This window comes from Lolium perenne, chromosome 6 (assembly GCF_019359855.2).
Source record: "Lolium perenne isolate Kyuss_39 chromosome 6, Kyuss_2.0, whole genome shotgun sequence".
In the NCBI taxonomy this organism is placed as follows: Eukaryota; Viridiplantae; Streptophyta; class Magnoliopsida; order Poales; family Poaceae; genus Lolium; species Lolium perenne.
The window spans coordinates 204,141,177-204,167,873 of NC_067249.2; the positions used below are offsets into that span (position 1 = coordinate 204,141,177).

Consider the following 26,697-nt stretch of genomic DNA (forward strand, 5'->3'; position numbering starts at 1 on the left):
GAGGAGGAAGAGGAAGATGCTCCACGTACAAAAGAGCAACGATTATTGGTTAGCTGGCTGGTTGAAGTAGGAATGAGGGCTATGTGCACACGGAGGATTTTTTATCGCCTGCCATGCTCTGGTGAAGCGAGTGTGGCTGCATACTTGCTGTAGTCCATTTGTCCAGTCAACAGTCAACAGTCAACAACTTTAAATGAAGAAGCGCTTTTCCGGTTGTGGCCTACTCAATGAGAAGACTCAGTCATCAAGATGGTTAGTGCTGTCCCAGACACACAGGGGCCTCCCTTTTCCATAGGTTCTTCTGGAATGCATGTCAACTTTGTTGACCAGAAAAGCAAGAGGAAGAAAAACAGAACTTTGCAGGAGTATTTGCTTGGATCATATAAATCTAGGCAAGGTAGGCACTTGTGTCAGAGAGTTTCAAGACCACTGGCCTGACTAGATATCAATTCCCTTGTGGCATACTGTATATGCATCTGCAAAGCCATCATGGCGAACTCCTCTGTGCTTCCTCGTTGGGGTGCCCTTCCGGCTTTAATTGTCCTTTCTGTGCTTGCAGTCCTTGTATCAGACGTTGAAGGAGAAAACCAGTGTCCTCCTTTCTCCTGTGGCGATCTTCACAACATTTCCTACCCTTTCCGTCGTCCAGGCGACCCAGCTGAGTGTGGTGTGGCGTCATACGAACTGGTTTGTAGCAATAGCAAGGCTATAATTGACATCAACACAGGAACATACTATGTGACTGGCATCAACTATACCGCTTCATACTTCTGGGCTGTAGATGCCAACTTGGATATGAATAGCAGCTGCCCTCTTCCTCAGTGGAATCAACTTCCTTATCCTTCCTGGCGACTTGTTTCAAGCCAGCTTATTGATTTGGTAACTGGAGGCACTTGGGCATGCTTTCTGAACTGTTCACGAGCAATAACGAACAATAGTCGGTACAAGCCTGTTACATGCCTGAGTACGACCAATTCATTTGTTTATGTCTTAGCTAGTCGCTATTGTAGCATCGGACAGCTTGAACCATCTTGTGGATACTTGGCCATGATTCCCTTTGGTCTCCGCGATAATTTTCAATCAGGTCTACAGGGTCAGGATGCAAGTTATGCAGGTATTTCAGAATTTACACGGAAGGGTTTTGCTGTTGGATTTCCTGTTGGTGAAAATTCCAGGAAGTATTCATTTCCTGAGATCATCAAAAAATGCCTTAATAACTCAACCAGGTGAGTCTGCCTCGTTTGCTCCAAAATTTGGTTATCTTATAGTTATCTAAAACTCTGTTTATTTCATAAATCCTTTTCTGCACAATTGTTTATTGTAGCTACTTCAAGCAGCAAATATCTGGCGCAGGCATCCTGCATTGGGCACGAGCTTTTTTCTGGAGTGATATACATTTCTTAGAATGCTTGATAGTTTGTGATTCCTCAACAGTATCCTTAAATGTGCTTGGTAGAGCCATAATATCTTTCCCCAAGTTCCTTGCTGGTATGTGAGATTTATGTTCTTTCAATAATCATGTCTACAGACTTGTAACCACATATATGGTCATCTGACTTAGCGACCTCTTTTGGGCAGTATTATGCAGGTTCGTGTTGGCGCCCCTGACCGTAGTGATTTTTCTTGCCTTCAAGTACTGGAAAACAAATATAACAGTCAATGGAGTTGACAAGTTCTTACGGATGCAAGAAATGCTAGGACCAATGAGGTATGCATACACTGACATCACCGCAATCACAAGCCATTTCAGAGACAAGCTGGGCCAAGGGGGCTACGGCTCCGTGTATAAGGGTGTTTTGCTGCCAGGCGATGTCCATGTCGCTGTCAAGATGCTAGAGGGCAAAGCCAACTGTGACGGAGAAGATTTCATCAGTGAGGTCTCCACCATTGGTAGGATCCACCACATCAATGTGGTGCGCTTAGTGGGATTCTGCTCAGAGGAAACGAGGAGAGCGCTGGTCTATGAGTACATGCCTCAGGGTTCTCTAGACAAGTACATCTTCTCATCAGGAAAGAGTTTCTCCTGGGACAGGCTCAATGAAATTGCTTTGGGCATTGCAAGAGGGCTCGACTATCTGCATCAAGGGTGCGATATGCAGATATTACACTTTGACATCAAACCACACAACATCCTTCTTGATAGCAATTTTGTCCCAAAAGTTGCTGATTTTGGTCTTGCCAAATTGTACCCAAGGGGAAACAGCTTTGTGCCTCTGAGCGTCTTACGGGGAACTGTTGGGTACATAGCTCCTGAGATGATATCTCGGAGCTTTGGTGTCATATCTAGCAAGTCCGATGTTTACAGTTTTGGGATGCTGCTACTGGAGATGGCTGGAGGGAGAAGGAACGCTGATCCAAACGCAGCAAAGTCAAGCCAAGCCTACTACCCATCGTGGGTGTATGACTGCCTGACTGAACAAGGAGTGGATGAAATATCTCTTGCTGCTGAGATGCATGAGTTGGAGAGGAAGCTCTGCATTGTCGGGTTATGGTGCATTCAGATGAAATCTCATGACCGACCGGCAATGAGTGAGGTCATAGAGATGCTGGAAGCGGGCATTGATATCCTGCAAATGCCTTCGAGGCCCTTTTTCGGTGATGAGGGGCGCATCCATGTGGAGGATTCTTACCACTTGTCATCCGAGCTGACTGCGATCTCGGAGGAGGATGAGCAGAATGCACATCTGTGAGGTAACTGGAAGGTCTCAGTTCCCACTCAACTCTTTGCAGATGCCACTTTATAATGATTTAGTGGAGGAAAGATGCAGTAGCGGTTCAAGCTGTACCTAGTATATGGATTACTGTACTATACTTTTAGACGCCTGTGAACTTCAGATACATGTAATTGCAAGCAGTTGGAAGGTGGGGAACTGCAGCTAATATATTCATGCTAAATTGCTATTTTTGTGGAAGACATATACTATAATATATCATGAGGTGAGTGATAAGGTAGGTTGAGAAAGCTGAAGTGATGTTTGCGCTTACTGTAAAGATATTATTAGCAGGAATATAGCACTTATTGGTGCCATCTGTACTATTTTGCTTCAGCTGTTCCTGTGTACTTGTTTTCAGTTTTCTAGTGGTAACCCCAGTGTCCCCTACCACGAACTCTTGCTGTATCTTTCATGGAATGCTGGGCCATCTAGGCTTCTGTCTCAAAACTTTGATGGGAAAACAATATGCGCTGTGTTTGATGTGGACACTTTGTTCTAATTAGAGGTCACCTTGTGTGCCTGTGTAGTAGTGTAGTACTGTACATTGGTAGCTCTACTCACATGAGAGTATCATAGTCGGAAGCCTTGGTTAATTGATCATGTGTACTCGATGACCTACACCATGGTGTCTCTCACCCCTTTCCTCTGATGGTACACTAGTAGGTTTGATTCTTGTTTCCACCATTGCATCCAGCCAGTTGTCACATCATATTCAGCTCATAAAACTAGCTAAGACGATTTCTTTGTTTTCAGCAACTAGAGCTGAAAGGAAAAGGGGCAAATACTGTCTATTCAGAGCCCTCTGAGAATGTTGCATTTCTCTAAGGAAGGAAACATAGCGATTTCTGAGAATGTTGTATTTCTATCAGGCCTGCAATAATATATCTTGATTTCAAACAAAGCGGAGCTACAGCATGACGGAGGTTCGAGATATGATCGACGGGTAATGTTCATCTCATCTATAAATCTATTTTTTCGTCGTTCTAGCTATATGAGTCTAATTTATCGGGAATTCATAGGGCATTCTTCAAGTTCTGTTGTTGACAAGGGAGGGAGCAGCTTAGACGATATGACTCTTACGTGCCCAGCAGCCACCATCAAATTTCTGTGCACTTTATGTGTGCACATGCAGATACTCCTTGGTAAAGCAAAGGGACAGTTGATCCAATGGTATGCCAATTTTCCAATACCTGCTTGATGCTAACCATGTTTATCAGATACCACGATGACATGAATACTATATATATACATATATCTTCTATATGTGTACAGATTCTGCCTATCGATGAAATTTCCTGGAACTCATCGAGCTTATCTGAATATGAATCTAGATACTGGATTGCATGACTGTCCATGTACACCTGAGCATGAAAACTTGCTTAGTTAATCTGTGGAATATATGCATGCGTTACCTCTGGTACAAGAATTATATGCGACTGCATGAAATGTAATTATCTTTTTTGTTACGTAATCTGCAAAAGGCTGAATCGGATAAATATTCAACGTAGGCAATTGGCAGAAAAGTAGAAGGAAAACGACTTGATTCAACCAACTAATCGACAATCGACATGCTCCATCCTAACATCGGGGCGAAGCCAGATTCAGAACCGATGTTATGTGTACCTGGAAATTTCAAATCATTGTCATTGCTCTTTATCTGCTCTAATAATGATATGATGTCCCTTCGTTTTCCTACAGTAATATCCTTTGACTGATGTGCGTACCGTGGGTGGGGGCTGTAGATACCCCAAAATAGCAGATCATTTTTGAAACATTGAAATCACCACATTATGATCTAATTTCAGAAAATAAATTGATTGTAGCTCAAAGTGTTAATTTGCTAGATTTGCATTCAGTTTTCACTGTTGGCTTTATATTGACGTGAGATTTAAAATTAGATCGCAGTAACAGAGAAGTTGACATTCTATTTTGTAAGAAGTTACCACATGGTAACTTTAGTACCAAACTAAGGTCATTCTTTTTCATCTATAACCTTAAGCTGCGTTTTAAGCCCAGAAAAACTGAAACGCACTCTGCACAACCGTCATAGTAATACATCTTAGGGTTACATTAGGACTATATTTCCTATCTTGAATTACCACCAGTAGTTTTGTTGATGGAGTGATATAACAAACTTAAAGTTTTTAAGACGCAGCAAAATAGCTTGCGATGGTATCACACGATGGCGCAAGCGTTGGGATTCTCTTCGCTGAAATCGTCTATCAAAGGGGCCGGCGCCAGAGGGAAGTGGTGCACGTAGTCGACATAGTACCAGGAAGGAGGCCAGAACTCATACTTGTGTTCGTTGGCATGGCCATCATCGGCTTTTGTCTCGTCAACCTTCTTCTCATCTTGATCTGGCTTCTTCTCGTCCTCCTGTTTTTCCTCCTCCCCTTCGACGATAACTGCTGTCCTCCTCATCTTCCTCTGGACGATATCGACGAGCACGGCCTGGTCCATGACGCCTTTCACGGTAACCTGGTCATTGGGGAGATCCGTCACGACCAACTCGACACCTTCTATCTTGCTTATACGCTGCTCCAGAAGCTTCGCACACGCGCCGCAGTGCATTTGCACCTTCAGGATGACTGTGATTGCTTTTGGTGGCTGCAAATTTTGATTTGTATCATGTCCCCAACATATTTTTTTTACTGGATCATCAGACATGAAGTTTTACCTCATCACAAGCAAGAAGGTTACCTCTTCTTTATTCTCTTCCTCTGGAGGTGGTGGCGGATTCTCCTCTTTCTTCTCCTCCTCTGGAGGTGGCGGCAGAAGCGGGGAGACCAGCTCAACCCTTCTCTTCGTCTTCCTCTGAACCCTCTCAAAGACCTTGGCAGGATCCGCGGTCTTACTCTTCACCACCACTGTCTTGGATCGGCTGTCGGCCGTCACGTTCTCTACACCTGTTTGCGACATTATCATGACATTGTTATGCATCTCAGAACATTGAATTACAGTTACTGGTACGAAAATTTGCGAACCTTCAAATTTTAGGAGGGATTTCTTGACCTTCTTTGCACAACCTTGGCAGTGCATATCTACTTTGAGCACAATATCTTGAGGTTCATCTGGCTTCTTCTCCTCTGCTGCCTCCTCTTTCTTCTCTGGCTTCTTTTGTTCCTTTGGAAAACAACCAGCAGACATATCTCAGTGGGTGTTATTTAGCAATAATAAAAATTTGAACTTCCGTAGAGACAAAGCCAGGAAACGGAATTCTTCTGATCACTACTGTAAATTATGTTCAGTTCAACTGTTGTAAGTTTTAATCTTTGCGATAAAAACAGCGCAAGTTTTCCCCTCAAAAAATAATTTACGTTTTAAATTTAATGACTGGTTCGCATCAACTAGTACTTACTTCTCCCATTCGTTGGTTGATGACTCTGTTTTGAACCTTGCAGGAAAGCGGGAAAAGCTGGGGTCTGTTTTGTGCTTTGATGTCTCTTTTACCTCCACTCCTTCAGTTTCTTACTCCTGGCTTCACAATGAAACGGCCTTTGGGGTTTATATAGCCAGCCAAAAGAGATTCTTCCACCGCAGTGTCCTCAAGTTGTCTGTAGCTTTGGACGAGAATTCTTTCATGTCAGCTTTCGAAATTTACTTCTGAGGAGAACATATCTTTCTTTTCCAAAAGCAAAGTGATGGCAACAGATTCTGTCATTCTTGTGGAGCACAGTAAGTAATGTTCAGAAATTTCGGCTCCTGTCCATTACATATTGCTTGTGTTCATTTTGTGCAGATATATTTCCAGATTCCCTATAAAAAGTAAGGATTCTAGGTCACAGGGGTCACCGTTACACAGCCGACCATACTCCAAACTGCTGTGCATCACCAAACAAAGAAGTTCTTCCATGGTTATAAAATGGTACAGCATATTGATGCCTCTCATGAACTAATAGGAATCCCTAGAAGCATTAGCTTTTACACAAACTCAGGCTCCAATATGGCAGTTTTTGTTACTTACTTTGTCACTGTGACCAGCTAGAATTGTATAATGTTTATTTCAACAAGATTGCATAATCCGTCCTTGTTGTTTAGTTTCATCATATATATTGTTTTTCTCTTCTAATTGTATCATATATTTTTTTTTATGATAACAAATGATATGCATAAAACCATGTTAACATACAAAGCACATGACTATTGCATGCCTTGGGCCAGCCTTGCTAGGTGGGGGATGGATGCATCGGAGTATATATTTGAGAGGAGCTGCACAGAGAACAACATCGAATAGAACCGAATTGGTCTTTGCCTTTCTTCTTTCCGTCTTTTTCTCCTAGTTCTGTGTATCTTCTCTTACTTAAGATGTAGTTGCTCTCCACAAGCAACACGTATACACCTCACGTACTGGCGATCACCGGCAGCAACAAGCGTCATTACACCTAGCTAATATGAGAGCCTACAATACCTCCAAAAGTTTTACCCTAAAACATCAACAACAAAAAGAAATTCTATTCAACTAGGTGGTGTGGAGGCGATGGTGGCCGCAGATAACACGATGGAAACGAGAGTAGCGACTGTCATAGCTAGACTCAGCGAGTCGGCTTTTTGTGCGCAATTGATTCGGTGTCAAGAAGTAGAAGGGGCAGGTGGCCACCACGGCTTCTTGCAAAAATATGAGCACACTGAGAACAATAATAAATATCTCAGCAGCTTCAAAGTTTTTCATATATACTAATATATTGTAGGATAACGTTGCATAGAAAACAAAAATTTTCCTACCGCGAACACGCAATCCAAGCCAAGATGCAATCTAGAAGACGGTAGCAACGAGGGGGTATCGAGTCTCACCATTGAAGAGATTCCAAAGCCTACAAGAGGAGGCTCTTGTTGCTGCGGTAGACGATCACTTGCCGCTTGCAAAAGCGCGTAGAAGATCTTGATCACGATCGGTTCCGGCGCCACGAACGGGCAGCACCTCCGTACTCGGTCACACGTTCGGTTGTTGATGAAGACGACGTCCACCTCCCGTTCCAGCGGGCAGCGGAAGTAGTAGCTCCTCTTGAATCCGACAGCACGACGGCGTGGTGTCGGTGGCGGTGAAGAAGTCCGGCGGAGCTTCGCTAAGCTACGCGGGAGATATGGAGGAGAGGGGGGCGGCTAGGGTTTGGGAGGGGGTGGCCGGCCACTTCAAGGGGGGCGGCCAGCTTGTGGTCTTGGGGTGGCCGGCCCCCTCCCTTGGCCCCTCATTATATAGGTGGATCCCCAAGTGTTGGTGTCCAAGTCTTCGAATAAGACCCGAACCAAAAACCTTCCATAAGAGGGGGAAACCTAGCCAAGCTAGGACTCCCACCAAAGGTGGGAGTTCCACCTCCCATATGGGGGGGTGGCCGGCCCCCTAAGGGGGAGTCCACTTGGGACTCCTCCCCCACTAGGGTTGGCCGGCCATGGAGGTGGAGTCCCATGTGGACTCCACCTTCCTTGGTGGTTTCTTCCGGACTTTTCTATAACCTTCTAGAACCTTCCATAGAACCTTCCGCGACATTTTATTTCACATAAAATGACATCTTATATATGAATCTTATTCTCCGGACCATTCCGGAACTCATCGTGATGTCCGGGATCTCATCCGGGACTCCGAACAAATATTCGAACTCCATTCCATATTCAAGTACTACCATTTCAACATCCAACTTTAAGTGTGTCACCCTACGGTTCGTGAACTATGCGGACATGGTTGAGTACTCACTCCGACCAATAACCAATAGCGGGATCTGGAGATCCATAATGGCTCCCACATATTCAACGATGACTTTAGTGATCGAATGAACCATTCACATACAATACCAATTCCCTTTGTCTCGCGATATTTTACTTGTCCGAGGTTTGATCTTCGGTATCACTCTATACCTTGTTCAACCTCGTCTCCTGACAAGTACTCTTTACTCGTACCGTGGTATGTGGTCTCTTATGAACTCATTCATATGCTTGCAAGACATTAGACGACATTCCACCGAGAGGGCCCAGAGTATATCTATCCGTCATCGGGATGGACAAATCCCACTGTTGATCCATATGCCTCAACTCATACTTTCCGGATACTTAATCCCACCTTTATAACCACCCATTTACGCAGTGGCGTTTGGTGTAATCAAAGTACCTTTCCGGTATAAGTGATTTACATGATCTCATGGTCATAAGGACTAGATAACTATGTATCGAAAGCTTATAGCAAATAACTTAATGACGAGATCTTATGCTACGCTTAATTGGGTGTGTCCATTACATCATTCATACAATGATATAACCTTGTTATTAATAACATCCAATGTTCATGATTATGAAACTAATCATCCATTAATCAACAAGCTAGTTTAAGAGGCATACTAGGGACTTCTTGTTTGTCTACATATCACACATGTACTAATGTTTCGGTTAATACAATTATAGCATGATATATAAACATTTATCATAAACATAAAGATATAAATAATAACCACTTTATTATTGCCTCTAGGGCATATCTCCTTCAGTCTCCCACTTGCACTAGAGTCAATAATCTAGATTACATTGTAATGTACCTAACACCCATGGCATTCTGGTGTTGGTCATGCTTAGCCCTAGGGAGAGCTTTAGTCAACGGATCTGCTACATTCAGATCAGTGTGTACTTTGCAAATCTTTACTTCTCCATCTTCGATGTACTCGCGAATCGAGTGGTAACGCAGCTTCATATGCTTCAGCCTCTTGTGTGACCTAGGCTCTTGTGCATTGGCGATGGCACCCATGTTATCACAGTAAATGATTAATGGGTCCAATGCACTAGGAACCACACCGAGCTCTACAATGAACCTCTTCATCCATACCGCTTCTGATGAAGCCTCTGAAGCCGCTATGTACTCTGATTCTCGTTGAAGACTTCGCCACCGTGCACTGCTTCGAGCTTGCCCAGCTTACTGCAGCACCATTCAATATAAACACGTACCCAGATTGTGACTTAGAGTCATCAGGATCAGTGTTCCAACTAGCATCGGTGTAACCGTTTACAACGAGCTCTTGGTCACCTCCATAACAAAGAAACATATCCTTAGTTCTTTTCAAGTACTTAAGGATATTGTTGACCGCTGTCCAGTGTTCCATTCCTGGATCACTTTGATATCTGCTAGTCAAACTAACAGCATGTGCTATATCCGGTCTAGTACATAGCATGGCATACATGATAGATCCTACTGCTGAGGCATAGGGGATATTACTCATCCTTTCTCTTTCTTCTGCCGTAGCCGGTCCTTGAGTCTTACTCAATACCTTGCCTGGTAACATAGGTAAGAACCCTTTCTTACTTTCGTCCATTCTAAACTTCTTTAGAATCTTGTCCAGATATGTACTCTGTGATAGCCCTATTAGGCGTCTTGATCTATCTCTATAAATCTTGATGCCTAATATATACGATGCTTCACCAAGGTCTTTCATTGAAAAACTATTATTCAAATAACCTTTAACACTGCTTAATAGTTCTATATCATTCCCGATCAATAATATGTCATCTACATATAATATCAGGAATGCTACAGAGCTCCCACTCACTTTCTTGTAAATACAGGCCTCTCCATGACACTGTATAAACCCGAAGTCTTTGATCACCTTATCAAAGCGTCGGTTCCAACTTCTTGATGCTTGCTTCAGTCCATAGATTGAACGCTGAAGTTTGCATACTTTGTCAGCATTTTTAGGATCAACAAAACCTTTGGGTTGTACCATATACAACTCTTCCTCAATGTCTCCATTAAGGAACGCCGTTTTGACATCCATCTGCCAAATCTCATAATCGAAAAATGCAGCTATTGCTAACAAAATCCTCACAGATTTTAGCTTCGCTACAGGTGAGAAAGTCTCATCGTAGTCAACTCCTTGAATTTGTCGGAAACCCTTTGCGACAAGTCGAGCTTTATAGACAGTAATATTACCATCAGCATCTGTTTTTCTCTTGAAGATCCATTTATTTTTGACAGCCTTTCAGCTATCCGGTAAGTCTACCAAAGTCCATACTTTGTTATCATACATGGATCCCATTTTGGATTTCATGGCTTCTTGCCATTTGTTGGAATCTGGGCTCATCATCGCTTCTTCATACGTCGCAGGGTCCTCATCATTGTTATCCACAATCATGACATTTAGACAAGGATCATACCAATCAGGAGTGGTACGTTCCCTTGTCGATCTGCGAGGTTCAGTAGTTTCCTCGTTCGAAGTTTCATGATCATTATCATTAGCTTCCTCTGTTGCCGGTGTAGGCGGTACAGGTACAACTTTCGGTCTTGCTACTCTGATCAACGAGTATAGATTCATCAATCTCATCGAGTTCTACTTTTCTTCCAGTCACTTCTTTAGTGAGAAATTCTTTCTCAAGAAAGGTTCCGTTCTTAGCAACAAAGATTTTGCCTTCGGATCTGTGATAGAAAGTGTACCCTATAGTTTCCTTAGGGTATCCTATGAAGACACATTTCTCCGCTTTGGGTTCTAGCTTGTCCGGTTGTAACTTCTTTACATAGGCTTCGCAACCCCAAACTTTCAGGAACGACAGCTTAGGTTTCTTATTAAACCATAATTCATACGGTGTCGTTTCTACAGATTTTGATGGTGCTCTATTTAAAGTGAATGCGGCTGTCTCTAATGCATAACTCCAAAATGATAACGGCAAATCAGTAAGAGACATCATAGAACGAACCATATCTAAGAGAGTTCGATTACGACGTTCGGACACACCGTTACGTTGAGGTGTTCCCGGCGGTGTCAATTGTGAAAGTATTCCGCATTTCTTTAAATGCATGCCAAACTCATAACTCAGATATTCACCTCCACGATCAGATCGTAGAAATTTAATCTTCTTGTTACGTTGATTTTCTACTTCATTTTGGAATTCCTTAAACTTTTCGAAAGTTTCGGATTTATGTTTCATGTAATAGATATACCCATATCTACTCAGATCATCTGTGAAGGTTAGAACATAACGATAACCACCGCGCGATGCTACGCTCATTGGTCCACACACATCGGTATGTATGATTTCCAATAAGTCAGTAGCTCGCTCCATCATACCAGAAAATGGAGTCTTTGTCATTTTTCCCATTAGACATGCTTCGCATCTATCAAGTGACTCAAAGTCAAGTGATTCAAGTAATCCATCAGTATGGAGTTTCTTCATGCGTTTCACTCCAATATGACCAAGATGACAGTGCCACATATAAGTAGAATTATCATTCAATTTAATTCGCTTAGCATCAATGTTATGTATATGCGTATCACTACTATCGAGATCTAACAGAAATAAGCCATTCTTTTGTGGTGCTCGACCATAAAAGATATTATTCATAAAAATAGAACAACCATTATTCTCAGACTTGAATGAATAACCGTCTTGCATTAAACAAGATCCAGATATAATGTTCATGCTCAACGCAGGTACATAATGGCAGGTACATAATAGCAATTATTTAGGCTTAAAACTAATCCCGAAGGTAGATGTAGAGGAAGTGTGCCGACTGCGATCACATTGACCTTGGATCCGTTTCCAACGCGCATCGTCACTTCATCTTACAGCAGTTGTCGTTTATTCTTTAGTTCCTGTTTCGAGTTACAAATATGAGCAACCGAACCAGTATCAAATACCCAGGTACTAGAACGAGAACCAGTGAAATGAACATCTATAACATGTATATCAGATATACCTTCTTTCTTCTTCTTGACAAGGCCGCTCTTCAGATCAGCCAGATACTTGGAGCAATTACGCTTCCAGTGTCCCTTCTCCTTGCAGTAATAGCACTCAGCATCAGGCTTAGGGCCGTTCTTAGGTTTCATAGGAGGCGTGGCAGCTTTCTTGCCACCCTTCTTGAATTTTTCCCTTAGACTTGCCCTGTTTCTTGAAACTGGTGGTCTTGTTGACCATCAACACTTGGTGCTCTTTCTTGATCTCAATCTCAGCAGCTTTTAGCATGCCAAAGAGTTCAGGTAACTCCTTGTTCATGTTCTGCATATTGTAGTTCATCACGAAGTTCTTGTAACTTGGTGGCAGTGATTGAAGGACACGATTAATCCCCAGTCTGTTAGGAATCACTATTCCTAAGTCACTGAGTTTCTTCGCATGCCCGGTCATGGCGAGCATGTGCTCACTAACGGAGCTGCCTTCTTCCATCATGCAGCTGAAGAAATGTTTCGATGCTTCATAGCATTCCACGGCCGCATGAGTCTCGAATATAGCTTTCAGCTCATTCATCAACTCATGAGGATCGTGGTGCTCAAAACGTTTTTGAAGATCGGATTCCAGACTGCACAGGATGGCACACTGAACTTGAGAGTACCGAGTTTTCCGAGTCACGTAAACAGCTTTTACTTCATCGGTTTCAGTTTCTGCAGGAGGGTCACCTAGCGGTGCATCAAGCACAAATTGCAGATTTCCGCCAGAGAGGAAGATCCTCACATGACGGAACCAGTCGGTGAAGTTGCTACCGTTGCTCTTAAGTTTCTCTTTCTCTAGGAACTGATTAAAATTGATTGAGGACGCCATCTCTACAACATATATTTGCAATAGTTTAGACTAAGTTTATGACAAATTGAGTTCAAATTTTAATTCAACATAATTAAAAAACTAGGTGAACTCCCACTCAAAACAATATCCCTCGCATTGTCTTAGTGATCACACGAACCAAATCCACCGCACCTAAACCCGATCATCACGAGAAAAGGTGTGATTTCAATGGCGAACACTCAAAGTGTTCATCATATCAACCATATGATTCATGCTCTACCTTTCGGTATCACGTGTTCCGAGACCATGTCTGTACATGCTAGGCTCGTCAAGGCCACCTTAGTATCCGCATGTGCAAAACTGTCTTGCACCCGTTGTATGTACTTATTGAATCTATCACACCCGATCATCACGAGATGCTTCGAAACGACAAGACTTGGTAACGGTGCTACTAAGGATGAACACTTTATTATCTTGAGATTTTAGTGAGGGATCATCTTATAATGCTACCGTCGCGATCTAAGCAAAATAAGATGCATAAAAGGATTAACATCACATGCAGTTCATATGTGATATGATATAGGACGCGCGGCTAGCGCGGTGGCTAGGCTTGGCAGTGGCCAGCCTGCCCGCCCGAGATCGATTCCCATTGGGGACGATTTTCTGGTGTCTCACCGGGGCTCTAGGTCCCAAATAAAATCCCCTCCACACATATGTGCCACAACTACTAGCTCCTAGGGACACCCAAATTATGTGTGCTGTGTGTATAGTTCTAGAGTCTAACTTGTGCACTAGTGGTGTGCGTGTGTGTGGTGTGAGTGTGGTGTTGAGTTAGTGCATAAGTTCAGATGCTACAGCTGTAACACAGATCGAGGGGTCTCAAAAAAAAATGTGATATGATATGGCCCTTTTGTCTTTGTGCCTTTTGATCTTCATCTCCAAAGCACGGACATGATCTCCATCATCTTCGGGCATGATCTCCATCATCGTCGGCGTAGCGTCAAGGTCAATGGCGCCGTCTTCATGATTGTCCTCCATGTAGCAACTATTACAACTACTTTGAAATACTACTCAACATGAAATTTAAAGACAACCATAAGGCTCCTGCCGGTTGCCACAATACAATAATGATCATCTCATACATATTCATCATCACATTATGGCCATATCACATCACCAAACCCTGCAAAAACAAGTTAGACGTCTCTAATTTGGTTTGCATATTTTACGTGGTTTAGGGTTTTCGAGAGAGATCCAATCTACCTACGAACATGAACCACAACGTTGATACTAATGTTTTCAATAGAAGAGTAAATTGAATCTTCACTATAGTAGGAGAGACAGACACCCGCAAAGCCTCTTATGCAATACAAGTTGCATGTCGAACGAGGAACAAGTCTCATGAACGCGGTCATGTAAAGTTAGTCCGAGCCGCTTCATCCCACTATGCCACAAAGATGCAAAGTACTCAAACTAAAGATAACAAGAGCATCAATGCCCACAAACCATTGTGTTCTACTCGTGCAACCATCTATGCATAGACACGGCTCTGATACCACTGTAGGATAACGTTGCATAGAAAACAAAAATTTTCCTACCGCGAACACGCAATCCAAGCCAAGATGCAATCTAGAAGACGGTAGCAACGAGGGGGTATCGAGTCTCACCCTTGAAGAGATTCCAAAGCCTACAAGAGGAGGCTCTTGTTGCTACGGTAGACGATCACTTGCCGCTTGCAAAAGCGCGTAGAAGATCTTGATCACGATCGGTTCCGGCGCCACGAACGGGCAGCACCTCCGTACTCGGTCACACGTTCGGTTGTTGATGAAGACGACGTCCACCTCCCGTTCCCAGCCGGGCAGCGGAAGTAGTAGCTCCTCTTGAATCCGACAGCACGACGGCGTGGTGTCGGTGGCGGTGGAGAAGTCCGGCGGAGCTTCGCTAAGCTACGCGGGAGATATGGAGGAGAGGGGGGCGGCTAGGGTTTGGGAGGGGGTGGCCGGCCACTTCAAGGGGGGCGGCCAGCTTGTGGTCTTGGGGTGGCCGGCCCCCTCCCTTGGCCCCTCATTATATAGGTGGATCCCCAAGTGTTGGTGTCCAAGTCTTCGAATAAGACCCGAACCAAAAACCTTCCATAAGAGGGGGAAACCTAGCCAAGCTAGGACTCCCACCAAAGGTGGGAGTTCCACCTCCCATATGGGGGGTGGCCGGCCCCCTAAGGGGGAGTCCACTTGGGACTCCTCCCCCACTAGGGTTGGCCGGCCATGGAGGTGGAGTCCCATGTGGACTCCACCTTCCTTGGTGGTTTCTTCCGGACTTTTCTAGAACCTTCCATAGAACCTTCCGCGACATTTTATTTCACATAAAATGACATCCTATATATGAATCTTATTCTCCGGACCATTCCGGAACTCCTCGTGATGTCCGGGATCTCATCCGGGACTCCGAACAAATATTCGAACTCCATTCCATATTCAAGTACTACCATTTCAACATCCAACTTTAAGTGTGTCACCCTACGGTTCGTGAACTATGCGGACATGGTTGAGTACTCACTCCGACCAATAACCAATAGCGGGATCTGGAGATCCATAATGGCTCCCACATATTCAACGATGACTTTAGTGATCGAATGAACCATTCACATACAATACCAATTCCCTTTGTCTCGCGATATTTTACTTGTCCGAGGTTTGATCTTCGGTATCACTCTATACCTTGTTCAACCTCGTCTCCTGACAAGTACTCTTTACTCGTACCGTGGTATGTGGTCTCTTATGAACTCATTCATATGCTTGCAAGACATTAGACGACATTCCACCGAGAGGGCCCAGAGTATATCTATCCGTCATCGGGATGGACAAATCCCACTGTTGATCCATATGCCTCAACTCATACTTTCCGGATACTTAATCCCACCTTTATAACCACCCATTTACGCAGTGGCGTTTGGTGTAATCAAAGTACCTTTCCGGTATAAGTGATTTACATGATCTCATGGTCATAAGGACTAGATAACTATGTATCGAAAGCTTATAGCAAATAACTTAATGACGAGATCTTATGCTACGCTTAATTGGGTGTGTCCATTACATCATTCATACAATGATATAACCTTGTTATTAATAACATCCAATGTTCATGATTATGAAACTAATCATCCATTAATCAACAAGCTAGTTTAAGAGGCATACTAGGGACTTCTTGTTTGTCTACATATCACACATGTACTAATGTTTCGGTTAATACAATTATAGCATGATATATAAACATTTATCATAAACATAAAGATATAAATAATAACCACTTTATTATTGCCTCTAGGGCATATCTCCTTCATATATACATCATGACCCCAGCTTAAAAAAGTGACTTGTATGTCCGAGAAGAAGAAATGACCCAAGAACTCAATGGTCAAACTTCTCAACCAAAATCGACATTTGTTACGAAATTAGCAAACAAGTGAATCTTAGAAGGTTAAATATTTTAGACAAAAGGTTAATTTCCATGGCTAACACACCAAGAACCCCTTTTTATTGTACTTGGATTGCTTGTTCTTGCAAGTAAATTTCTGTGAGTGGCAACTTATTTCATCCAGTGGAGAACGGTCCAGAAATAAATTAAACATGACTCGTCTAATATATATTTTTCTGAAAAAACATAGTAAATAGCTTAATTAAGTCTCGCAACATTATAACTGATCAAACATGATCTAAACTAGCAAAACAACAATAGAAATGACTGGCATGATAAAATAGCCTTGTACAAACAAAAACATGGGAAGAAAATCTATTATATACTAAAAGCAAAATACGGGTGTTTAAAAATAGAGACACTCGGTTAATCCACATCATCCTAATTATTTTAACTGTTAGATCTAAATTATGTGGCTAGGATTTAACGAAAGATTATTAGTTATGTAACAGCGTAGTGTCCGGTTGACACATAAAAGAACATTTGTACGTGTCATTAATTCCCTTTATTGTTGGATCCCGTGCCCATGTTAGTTAATTTTGCAATGAATTTTTTACGTCAACAATATCCATGAAAATAGCCAAGTGGGTTAATAAAAAGAAAAAAAAAAGATATACATGGAAATAGGCCAGTCAGTTTAGGAAAAAAAGGCAACTATCTTGCTAGCCCTGTTGGCCTTTGGAAAATCAAACTGTTAATGGAAATAGCTGTGTCCGCTAAGGGAAAAAAAAGTAGATTTATTTACGTCAAAGTTACATGGAAATAGGAGAGTCAGATTATTAGAAAAGAAAAAAGGCAGCTAATTTATCTGAGCCCATTTGGAAAATCAAACAAAAGATAAGAGTCCGTCCATGATAAAAAAAAAAAGAGAATTCACAAGCAAGCTAGGGGTCCTTAGGTTCAGAATTGCTATAGCTCAGTTCGTTCAGAAAATAAAATGCAATGCCCTATCTTATTGCTAGGTTCGTCAGCATAGCTAAGTCCATAGAAAATATAGATGTGATACAACAGCGTGGCTTTAGGGCGGAAATATTTTCTACGATTTCAACTTGTGTTATTATGAAGTATAATGATTAATACATGGTTGAGTGTGAAGATTTATAAATGTACATAATTGCATGCTTGAATATACAAAAAAATACATTCAATTTTTTTTATTTGACTATGAAACACAAATAGATAAAATATTCTGAAACCAGGGTTACTAAAACATTTCACGAAAGGTTGGGATATCATGCTCTTCAAATAATATTAGAAAAATGCGAACGCCTGATTATCAAATTTGTTTAGTTTAAGCATCTGCTCAATATGGTTAGATCTCCACACGTTGAACTATTATTTTAAAAAACTTGATATTACAACGCCATTATATGTAGCCTAGAAGTTACAGACTTGATCTCATATACACTACAATCAGTATTGGACTAGAAACATCAGATATGCTTGATTTTTTAAACACGGACAAAAAATACTATATCAAACTTTCATAATATACTCACAAACAATACACATGTGTTCCTTCTTAAGTTTTGACTAGCGACGAATAAACATTTGTTAATCAAATATTGTTAATTTTATATTTATCTTAGTTTAGAACCTTAATGATATAAAAGTAGTGGTCAAAGTTTACCCATTGAGGGTGTGTTAAAGTCTAAGAAGTTACACATTTTTAAAATGCATAAGCAATTGAGATTAAGAAATAAATATTAAAGTAACAATTCTAAATTGTTAATTTGCCCTAATTATTAGCTACCACAAATTGTTTTCCCTTTTCCGTCATAATTTTTTTTCAATATTTATTAACCATCACATACAGTTCTACTTTGAGTAATATTTGTTACAAACAAAACACACAAGTGATTTGACAGATGCAATCATAATTGGTGTGCAAATTTCAGTTGGTTAAAGTTTTACTCTCATATTTGATTTTTTATTTGTCATGACATTTCTTATAATCCACTTAGAACCATATTATTTCTTATCATAAAATGTGATATCCAAAGAATCATAACTTTATTTTTGAAACACTTTCAGCCCACTAAAGATGATGCCCTCGCATTTGCCGGGCCTCCGTGCAGTGCTGGGCCGGCCCGATGGCCAGAACTAGCGGCCTCCGTCCACACCACTGCAGCAGCACCAAGCAATCTCGTCGTCTCCCACCCGGCCACATCCCCCAAAACTCCACAAAAATCTCCACTCCCCGGCTCCGCTCCGCTCCAAGGCAGCACCGCCGCTGCCGCTGCCGCTGCCGCTGCCGCTGCGCCACGCCGTCACCAACCCAAACGCTCCGCCCGCCGCCGCACCGCCACAAAAATCTCCAATCACCGCCCGCCCGCCATGGCCTCCGCCGTATCGCTCCTGCTCCTCTCCTCCCCGCGCCCGCTCCACCGCGCCGCCCCGTCCCTCCTCCGCCCCCCCACCCGCCTCCCCCTCCTCACCCCCCGCCCCCGCCCCCGCCCCCGCCTCCTCGCCGCACCGCCGCGCGCCAACAACGACAACAGCGACGCGGTGGGGGCAGCCGACCGCCTCGTGGCGGCCGCCGCCTACCTCTACCCGTTCCTCGACGGCGCGCACCACGGCCGCTTCGTGGTCGCGCAGTACCCCTTCTTCAACGCGCTCCTCAGCCCGCTCGCCCCCGCCGCGCGCCTCTTCCACTCCTCGCCCCTCACGCCCTTCCTCCTCTTCGTCACGCTCTACTTCGCCGTCGTGCGCAACCAGCAGGCCTTCTCCCGCTTCGTGCGCTTCAACGCCATGCAGGCCGTCGCGCTCGACGTCCTCCTCATCGTTCCGGACCTCCTCGCGCAGTCCTTCGCGCCATCGGGGGCCGGGATCGGGCTCGACATCTTCATGAGCGCCGAGAACACCGTCTTCCTCTTCCTCCTCGTCTGCCTCCTCTACGGCAGCGGCGCCTGCCTGCTCGGGATCGTGCCCAGGCTGCCCATCGTCGCCGATGCCGCGGAGCGCCAGGTGATGTGACCGACCTTGCTCCTGTCAAACTGAAGAAATGGAATCTGATATAGTGCATCCCCATGGTTTCTTATATGTTTTTCAATCGTAGTAATTCACAAGTTTAGTATAGTACACTGGCTGTCTACGGTTTTGTTTATCATTCTAATGGATGGAATCACGGATGGTTCATACAATGGCATTACAATGAATGATCAGATGAATTTGTTATGTTTCTGAATCGTAACTCACAGTTTAGAATACTACACTGGCTGTCTACGGTTTTTGGTTACCAGTTTAATGGATGGAATCATGGATACAATGGCATTGCGATGAATCATCAAATGAGCTGAATCCACATTCTATCTTACGATACAAGCCGGATCCATCCATGGTTTGTTATGTTTTTGAATTGTACTTCACAAGTTTAGTATAGTACACTGGCTGTCTAAGGTTTTGGTTATCAATTTAATGGATAGAATCATGGATACAATGTCATTGCAATGAATTATCAAATGAGTTGAATTGGCATTCTATCTTTCGATACAAATCCTATACAAAGAATGAGTTGAATGAGGGAGAAATACAAACACATTGTAGAATCTGAACTGCATTTACAAAATCAGTAATGACAAAAATCAGGGAGAACTCTCGTGCCCTCCCAAAAGCCGCTTCCTTGGTATACAGATGAAGCTTTAGGTTAGTAAAAAAATCTAGCTGCAATATAAATAAAAGAATTGCATCAGCTGTAGTTTGCTGCTGCAAAGTCCTGGTCTGAACTTTGCGATGAATGGGCTGTCTAGTTTGGGACAGAGATCTAGCTTCAGTCGCACCGGAGCCTCTTGGCTATGTGGATAGGTTCTTTGCCTTCGTTAGCCTACACAATGAGGCGAAAGGAGTCAGAGACTGTGTAAATGATTGTTTTCTTATGTCTTAGAATTATGAGCAAGTCACAACATAATTTAGAAACTTTCTAAAGCTTAACTTCTCCAGATTGATAGATAAATTTAGTTATATCTATACATCGGTATATACCTTTGAATTGTCATCTGCATGAGCATTGGCCCGTGTCCGTCTGTCCATATTGATCTCTACAGATATGTTAGCCTGAGATGGATCTACTCCTGACTTCTGTAGTGCTTCTTTCAGTTTATACAACAACCTGTCACAAATTGAAACAGTATTCGTTTAGTCACACTGCAAACATATCTAATTGTAGTCGTGTAAGAAAAATTAGTTTAGGAGCATACCCTTGGGAGTAAGCACTAGAAAGACTCTGACTGTTATTGTGATGACTTGGTGGCTCGTGTTTGCTTAGAGTTCTGTTGCTTGCATCACAGTTCTGGTTCATGGTTGACATACTCAGCCACGGTGGCTGATTACTAGGCATACTGCTCTCTGCATTTAAAGACAACGGGCATGGTAATCTAGCTCACACCATTTATTAAAAAAAAGACTACTGAAGGTAATTGCACAGTGCAGAATGGGAACATAAAAGCACATAGCTAAATTTGGACAAACGATCTTCCAATCGGAATCCCTTACCAAAGGTAATGGAATACAAAAGCCAGCACATAGCTAACTTGACAAAAACAAAAACTACCATACCTGTTATATTGTGGGAGGAACTGGCGGTCGTGCTAGTTTCTCTTACACTTTGTGTGCTGAAGAGAGGAGCAGGTGCAGCTGTAATGCTCTTGGAACTGTGCTGTTCTTTGTTCATGTGTTCTCCAGTAGTTGATAAACCTCCTCCTTGGACTTGACTGATGTTCTGTGGAATCATGATAAAAGATCAAATGAAGGTACTTATCTTTGATGTATGATGAGTTCGCCTCAAGAGCTTGACGAGAAAAATATAATTGCGTGTTTTGCGCCATTTGCGATTTCATTACTTCTATACCTGTGCATTCATCCATCGTGATCTGTAGTACACTTTGTCCTACCAAAAAAGAAAAGGTTGTTTGAGAATGTAAGTTTAGACTTAAGTGACCTTATTTGTCTCTGTTTCTAATAAATAAGTCAGTGTGGTTCTTGTGCAATTCTGTTATAAACAAGGTAGAATGACCATACCCATGGCATTGATTTGGCATCCACGTGATTCTTGTCTGGAACAGCAGACTCATATTTGTGGCATCTCTCTTGCAAGTGCCTTATGTATTCGATAACCTGCAATAAAAATGTTCTGCGAGGTGAGAATTTGCAAGTATAACATGACAGACTGCCGTGCCGAATTTACAAGATGTCGTGTGAACCTCTAGAAGGAAAGAAGCTTTATCCCTTTTCTGATTGCAGTTCGGCAGGAGTTCCCGAAGCACGTCAAGCCTGAAAGAGATCACAAATAGATGCTTCTTAGAACGTCGGGATCACATCCTAAGAACGAATTTCTCATCATGTGTGTGTGTGATTATATGATTTATGAGATGTCCTTTCTGGATTTGCTTATAGAATGCTGAGCTCTCACTATTTCCCATCGCTAATGTGCTACTGCCAGGTCCCAACCCTCTGCATTCTGCACAATGGTGGAAAATTGATCTCAGTTAACTTGCCTGTCATTTATCTTGGTCCTCCGCCGCTGCTCGGTAGCGGAATGCTTTGACCTCGGGCTGTTGGGCTCCTGATCGCCACTGCTGCCACTGCTCCTCCCCTCTGCTCTCGACACTGAACATTCATAACAAAATTCAGCGTCTGAAACCGTAAATAAAACCGTACGTGGTGTATCAACTGCCTTACCTCTAGATCTCTTATCAATGCCGGAATCTTGCCACATTGTAGACGGAGCACCACGACCAGTAGCACCTGATCCTGCCGCGTGTGCGATCTCCACCATGGAGGCAGCGACCGATGCTTCCCTCAGCTGAGCGTCAGTCACTTGCCTGATGCTGAACGTCCCAACGCCACCTGGCAGCACATGCTCCACCAAATCTGCCGCCGTAACGACCGCCATGTCTCCGGCAACCTCCATGCCATCGTTGTCACGCTGCTTGGCTGGCTCAAGGGGCTTCAGTACTGCAAGGCAATGCCATGTCCTCATGAGCAATCTGATGCACGTACATGCTCGTGTGATCTGAATTCTTAAGGTGCTTGAAGCTTGTATTTTATTTTGGACGCCAAGATCGGCGCTTGGTTTCAAAGCTTTTTCTCGAGGGTACGCCTAGGTAGGCAGGCGACCAGGCGTACCATAATTTTATAGAAGATGGCAAAGAAATTCACAAGAGAGGTGAAGAAGATCTTGCGAAGAAGATCACCAGCCTGGTTTTAAAAGTTGCCCGCAAAAAAAGAGAGACTTGGTTTTCAAAGTGAGCGTGCAAGATCGGAGAGGTTAAAAACAGAAACGAAAAGGCAAGGAACGTCATGGCTCAACAGAGACGCACAGCGTAGACGGGAAAGAAGCACGCCGGCTGGAACGACAAGCATCCTAGCTGGCACAAATGGCCGGCCGACACTTGTTGCAGGTTGAAGAAGGCCAAATTAAGAGATGCGGCGGTACCTTGCTGGGCGGAGTGCAGCCTGCGCTGGAACGGCGACGAGCCTCCGGCGCGGAGCGAGAGGAAATCGTGTGCCGGCTCCTCTCCTGCTGAATTACGCACGCACGGCGGAGCCATGGCACGCCATGATCAGCATCAGCGGAGGAGGTAACTTAAAGAGTGGAGATGAACACGTACGGTGGGGCTTGTCTTGAAATGTTTACCTTGGAAGAGCTCCATTGCCGGGGACAGGGGCTCAGGAGATCTGTCGGAGGGAGCTGCCTGCCAGGTCTGCCAGCAGCAGAATGACGGTGGCTGGATCTTGGTACTGGCAGTACTGGTGGAATGTTCAGCGAGTTCGGATGTGGCAGAGCTTATTATACTCGGCTCGGGGGAGCGGAGAGACTAGAGAGACGTCGGGGAGGTGGGGGGAGATTTGACAATGGAGGTAAGAGCATCTCCACTCGTCCCCCCGACGAGGCCCCCGAGCGACGTTTTTTCCATCCGGACGGCGAAATTCGGCCCAGTCGCGTCCCCGGTTCCTCGTTTTCGTCCGGATTTGGCCCTTAATCCATCCGGCGAGCCCACGCCACCCCCGGCCCCCCGGGGCGCGCTCGGGGACTCCGGACGAAAGATTTTGGCGCGAAACGGCGTGTGGACCCGTGTAGTCGGCGACTGGAAAACCAAATCCTGTCGATTTTCCCTCCAATTTGCTTGCATATCCCCATTCCCTCCAATTTGCTTGCATATCCCCATTCTCTCCCGCCGAAATCCCCCAATCTCCTCGTCTTCCAGCTCCAGTTCCTGGCGGCGTCTTCTCGTCCACCACCACTCTCCTCCTCGTCTTCTCGTCCACCACAATGCCGCCGAAGGCGCCGGCGAGGAAGATGCGGGCGAAGAAGACGAAGCCGCCGGGCATGTCGAACGCCGAGTGGGCGGCGGACGAGCAACGGTGCGACGTGGAAACAAGCGCCAGGGCGGAGAGGGTGAAAAGAGCCGCCGCCAAGAGGTCGGCGGAGGCGGCCCAGGAGGAACAAGCGAGGCTGATCAGCATGGCCTATAGCGGCGGTATGTTCCCCGGCCAATGGCCGACGCAAGGTACAACAAGTTCCCCGTCTTCCTTCTCGTCTTCGCTGTACTCGCCGTCGCCGACTGCCGTGTTCCAAGAGGGCGCCTACGTCCAACCGTCCAAGCCCACACCGTCGCCGCCCGAGGTTGACGTCGGCGGCGGCGGCCTGTTCGAGGGCACCTCGCCGGCCCTGCGACGAGGGCCGCTCACGTTCGGTGCGATGGCGGCGCCGAACGAAGAGGAGATCCACGAGATGATCACAGACTTGGCGTTCCTCATGGGCGGCGGCGACATGGAACTGATGGACGAGGAGACGAGGAATTGGTACCAGGGCCACCGCAACGACATCCTCCGAGCCACTCCGGCCAGTCCTTCGTCGTCTCCGCCGGCTCCTACCTCGTCTGCCTCACCATCTACCTCGTCGACTGCGGCTGCTTCGACGTCCACTGCCGCTGGTTCATCATCCGCCGCCGCAGCCGCTTCGGCCACGACGTGTGATGAGGAAACTGGTCCGTCGGACGAAGCCGTGCCGGCCGGGACTGCCGACGAGCCTGTTTCCGTGTAATTTCCCTCCGATCGCCGATCTGTGGCTGATCCTTTTGCTCCTTTTGCCGATCATCTGGCCGTACTTGTAGCGCGGGACGGCGGTTTGTTTGAATTTAAACTCTATCCGCCGAACTCCGGGTGGACGACTGGAAATACGGTACTCCCCACGCCTTAATTTCGTCCAATCCGGAGGTAGTTTCGTCCGGATTTGGGCGTGGGGAGCCCAAACGAGTGGGGATGCTCTAAGCCTGCATATGCCTGTCCGTTTGGTAGTGTTGTATCTTCAAAAGTTTATTGTACAGTACGCAGAAGCTCCCTCTCTCTCCTCCTCGTCTCCCCCGCAACAAAGACAATGGGTAACTTTTTTTTTCTGACAATGGGTAACTTTTTTTCTGACGGGTAGACAATGAGTAACTTACGCAAAGGAGGAGTGAACCCAGCTTAACTAGTTAGAAGACTGGATGTACAAAGCCATCACGTGGGTTCAAATCTTCTCGGACACGAATATAGTTTCCTATTTATATAATTATTAAGGCCCACCCTCTTCGCGTCCTTCTTCAGGAGGCAAGGGCGCCGAGTGACGATTTTACGGTGGTTGTACCGCGGATCATATAGTGGGGATGCGAACGATGGTGGCGTCTTGTGCATCACTTCCTTGGCAAGGGGTTAGAAGGTGGATTGTCGTGCTTTCTACCGCTTAAACTGACGACATCGAGTTTTGGTGGCGTGGTATAGCAAGGTCTCATCGGTGCCACGCGTAGGGTGGTAGCGCCGCGACTTGCGATATACTGAGCTTTTCATCGAATGAGGGCCCCTGTATCGCCATGAGGGTGTCTCGGCGATGTCCCAGGTTCCTAGTTGGTGAGGAGATTTCCTGCTGGATTATTCTTCATGCATTGTCGGGTTCGTAGGTGTTACACGGTGGCCTTAGATTTTCTGATGTGCGATTTTTGTTGAACTTTTGTTGAATAAATTAATTAAGAATTTCGATGCAGAGGGCACCTCGGTATATTTGAGCATAGTTACCGGGATGATAGCCTTGGATCAGAACAGATGATGCATGATCATTTGTCGTTAATCACTGACATTGCTAACCACCGCTCGGTGGGGATGGATATTGTGTGCGCGCTGGAGGGAGACGGAAAGAAAAGAAGATGGCTAGCTAGCTACCTCATGTGTTCCGCCGGCGAGCCCATGAGACGAGTGGACGCGGTGGGCCTCGTGCTTCCACCGTGCGTGTCAATACCCAAGGTATATCTTTATCTTCATGACATCCACACTTGAATCCAACACATAGTAATAAATACCTAGGGAATATTCCTACATATGAACTCAACGAAAACATTAGTCCATAAGGATTATCATTAATTACCAAAAACACACTTAGGGACAATGTACCCTTACAACCTCCCACCTCAGGAGTTTGCCGGAGAACTTCGAGGATGACCAAGCAGCGTTGAGCGATGACAACGGAAGGAGCAAGTCCGATGGATCTCAACAATCACCATGGGGACACATACTACGAATACTAACCCTACATCTACGATGAGAAGAATTAATACTAGTATATACAAAGGAGCCATGCCACCACCTCCAGCTCCACTCCATCGGAGCGGTCGTCGGAGGAGGAGAGTGTTAGATGTATATATTTGTATATTGTAGTTTCCCCAGATGTTAGGGGGCTTCCTGCATATTTGCACCTGTACATGTACTATATATTGTGGCCTTTGGCCCCCTGATAATACAACACGCATATTGCTCTAACATGGTATCAGAGCCCCAGGTCTCGAGTTCAAATCCTGGCTTTCACAATTTATTCTAAAAATTATCTCTTCTCCCCCCTCTTCTCGCAGCCGCATCCGCCGGCCGCCGCCGCTGCCTCTTTGCCTATCTACACGTGTTGACTTGTCTTCTCTCGTCATACGCGAGTGGGGGTGTTGTGAAGTGTATATGTGGATTGCCTAGCCCTTTCCATCAGTTCGGACTTTTGGTTCAAGTGGCTAGTGCATGAAGCTTAACATGG

At 44.7% G+C, this 26,697-nt stretch overlaps 4 protein-coding genes and 1 long non-coding RNA gene across 8 annotated transcripts; 3 read left to right on the forward strand and 2 right to left on the reverse strand.

Annotated features, from left to right (window-relative positions):
- Nucleotides 1-86: 86 nt before the first annotated feature.
- On the forward strand, nt 87-4,482 carry LOC127306327 (rust resistance kinase Lr10). 3 transcript variants are annotated; one of them, XR_007854605.2, is made up of 5 exons: nt 87-1,226; nt 1,325-1,488; nt 1,579-2,691; nt 3,584-3,657; nt 3,734-4,482. XR_007854605.2 is itself a non-coding variant. In XM_051336945.2 (4 exons), exons 1-3 carry the CDS (start codon nt 490-492, stop codon nt 2,688-2,690), a joined length of 2,013 nt encoding a protein of 670 aa, XP_051192905.1. In that variant the 5' UTR covers nt 87-489; the 3' UTR covers nt 2,691; nt 3,468-3,587. The 3 variants fall into 3 exon arrangements, 2 of the variants coding, with proteins under 2 accessions (XP_051192905.1, XP_051192903.1); XM_051336945.2 differs by lacking the exon at nt 3,734-4,482 and having other exon boundaries at nt 3,468-3,587; XM_051336943.2 differs by lacking the exons at nt 3,584-3,657; nt 3,734-4,482 and having other exon boundaries at nt 1,579-3,024.
- Nucleotides 4,483-4,619: 137 nt separating this feature from the next.
- Nucleotides 4,620-6,196, reverse strand: LOC127306330 (heavy metal-associated isoprenylated plant protein 7). The gene is made up of 4 exons (XM_051336946.1): nt 6,073-6,196; nt 5,699-5,837; nt 5,415-5,620; nt 4,620-5,321 (listed from the first exon to the last, which is right to left on the reverse strand). The coding sequence occupies exons 1-4, from the start codon at nt 6,079-6,081 to the stop codon at nt 4,890-4,892; spliced, it is 786 nt and encodes a 261-aa protein (XP_051192906.1). The 5' UTR covers nt 6,082-6,196; the 3' UTR covers nt 4,620-4,889.
- On the forward strand, nt 6,178-6,734 carry LOC127306331 (uncharacterized). The gene is made up of 2 exons (XR_007854606.1): nt 6,178-6,389; nt 6,466-6,734. It is a non-coding gene; the product is annotated as an uncharacterized lncRNA (long non-coding RNA).
- Nucleotides 6,735-18,806: 12,072 nt separating this feature from the next.
- Nucleotides 18,807-19,826, forward strand: LOC127306326 (protein TIC 20-v, chloroplastic). The gene has a single exon (XM_051336942.2). It carries the CDS (start codon nt 18,987-18,989, stop codon nt 19,623-19,625), a length of 639 nt encoding a protein of 212 aa, XP_051192902.1. The 5' UTR covers nt 18,807-18,986; the 3' UTR covers nt 19,626-19,826.
- A 277-nt stretch (nt 19,827-20,103) lies between these two features.
- Nucleotides 20,104-23,499, reverse strand: LOC127306325 (transcription factor BIM2). 2 transcript variants are annotated; one of them, XM_051336941.2, is made up of 11 exons: nt 23,284-23,499; nt 23,083-23,166; nt 22,326-22,601; nt 22,142-22,253; nt 21,848-21,917; nt 21,666-21,761; nt 21,496-21,534; nt 21,204-21,366; nt 20,846-20,993; nt 20,631-20,757; nt 20,104-20,472 (listed from the first exon to the last, which is right to left on the reverse strand). In XM_051336941.2, the coding sequence occupies exons 1-11, from the start codon at nt 23,297-23,299 to the stop codon at nt 20,419-20,421; spliced, it is 1,185 nt and encodes a 394-aa protein (XP_051192901.1). In that variant the 5' UTR covers nt 23,300-23,499; the 3' UTR covers nt 20,104-20,418. The 2 variants fall into 2 exon arrangements, with proteins under 2 accessions (XP_051192901.1, XP_051192900.1); XM_051336940.2 differs by having other exon boundaries at nt 23,083-23,169.
- Nucleotides 23,500-26,697: the final 3,198 nt, after the last annotated feature.

Excerpts from the sequence above, each read along its gene's own strand:
- LOC127306326 (XM_051336942.2), top strand. The coding sequence starts at position 18,987 with ATGGCCTCCGCCGTATCGCTCCTGCTCCTCTCCTCCCCGCGCCCGCTC.
- LOC127306325 (XM_051336940.2), bottom strand. Across the intron at positions 21,535-21,665 it reads ATGCCAAATCAATGCCATGG|GACAAAGTGTACTACAGATC; the intron begins GTATGGTCATTC and ends CTTTTTTGGTAG. Across the intron at positions 20,473-20,630 it reads ATGCAGATGACAATTCAAAG|GCTAACGAAGGCAAAGAACC; the intron begins GTATATACCGAT and ends CTCATTGTGTAG.
- LOC127306327 (XM_051336945.2), top strand. The coding sequence starts at position 490 with ATGGCGAACTCCTCTGTGCTTCCTCGTTGGGGTGCCCTTCCGGCTTTA. Across the intron at positions 1,227-1,324 it reads TGCCTTAATAACTCAACCAG|CTACTTCAAGCAGCAAATAT; the intron begins GTGAGTCTGCCT and ends TGTTTATTGTAG. Across the intron at positions 1,489-1,578 it reads TTTCCCCAAGTTCCTTGCTG|TATTATGCAGGTTCGTGTTG; the intron begins GTATGTGAGATT and ends TCTTTTGGGCAG.
- LOC127306330 (XM_051336946.1), bottom strand. Across the intron at positions 5,621-5,698 it reads ATCCCTCCTAAAATTTGAAG|GTGTAGAGAACGTGACGGCC; the intron begins GTTCGCAAATTT and ends TGTCGCAAACAG. Across the intron at positions 5,322-5,414 it reads AGGAAGAGAATAAAGAAGAG|CCACCAAAAGCAATCACAGT; the intron begins GTAACCTTCTTG and ends CAAAATTTGCAG.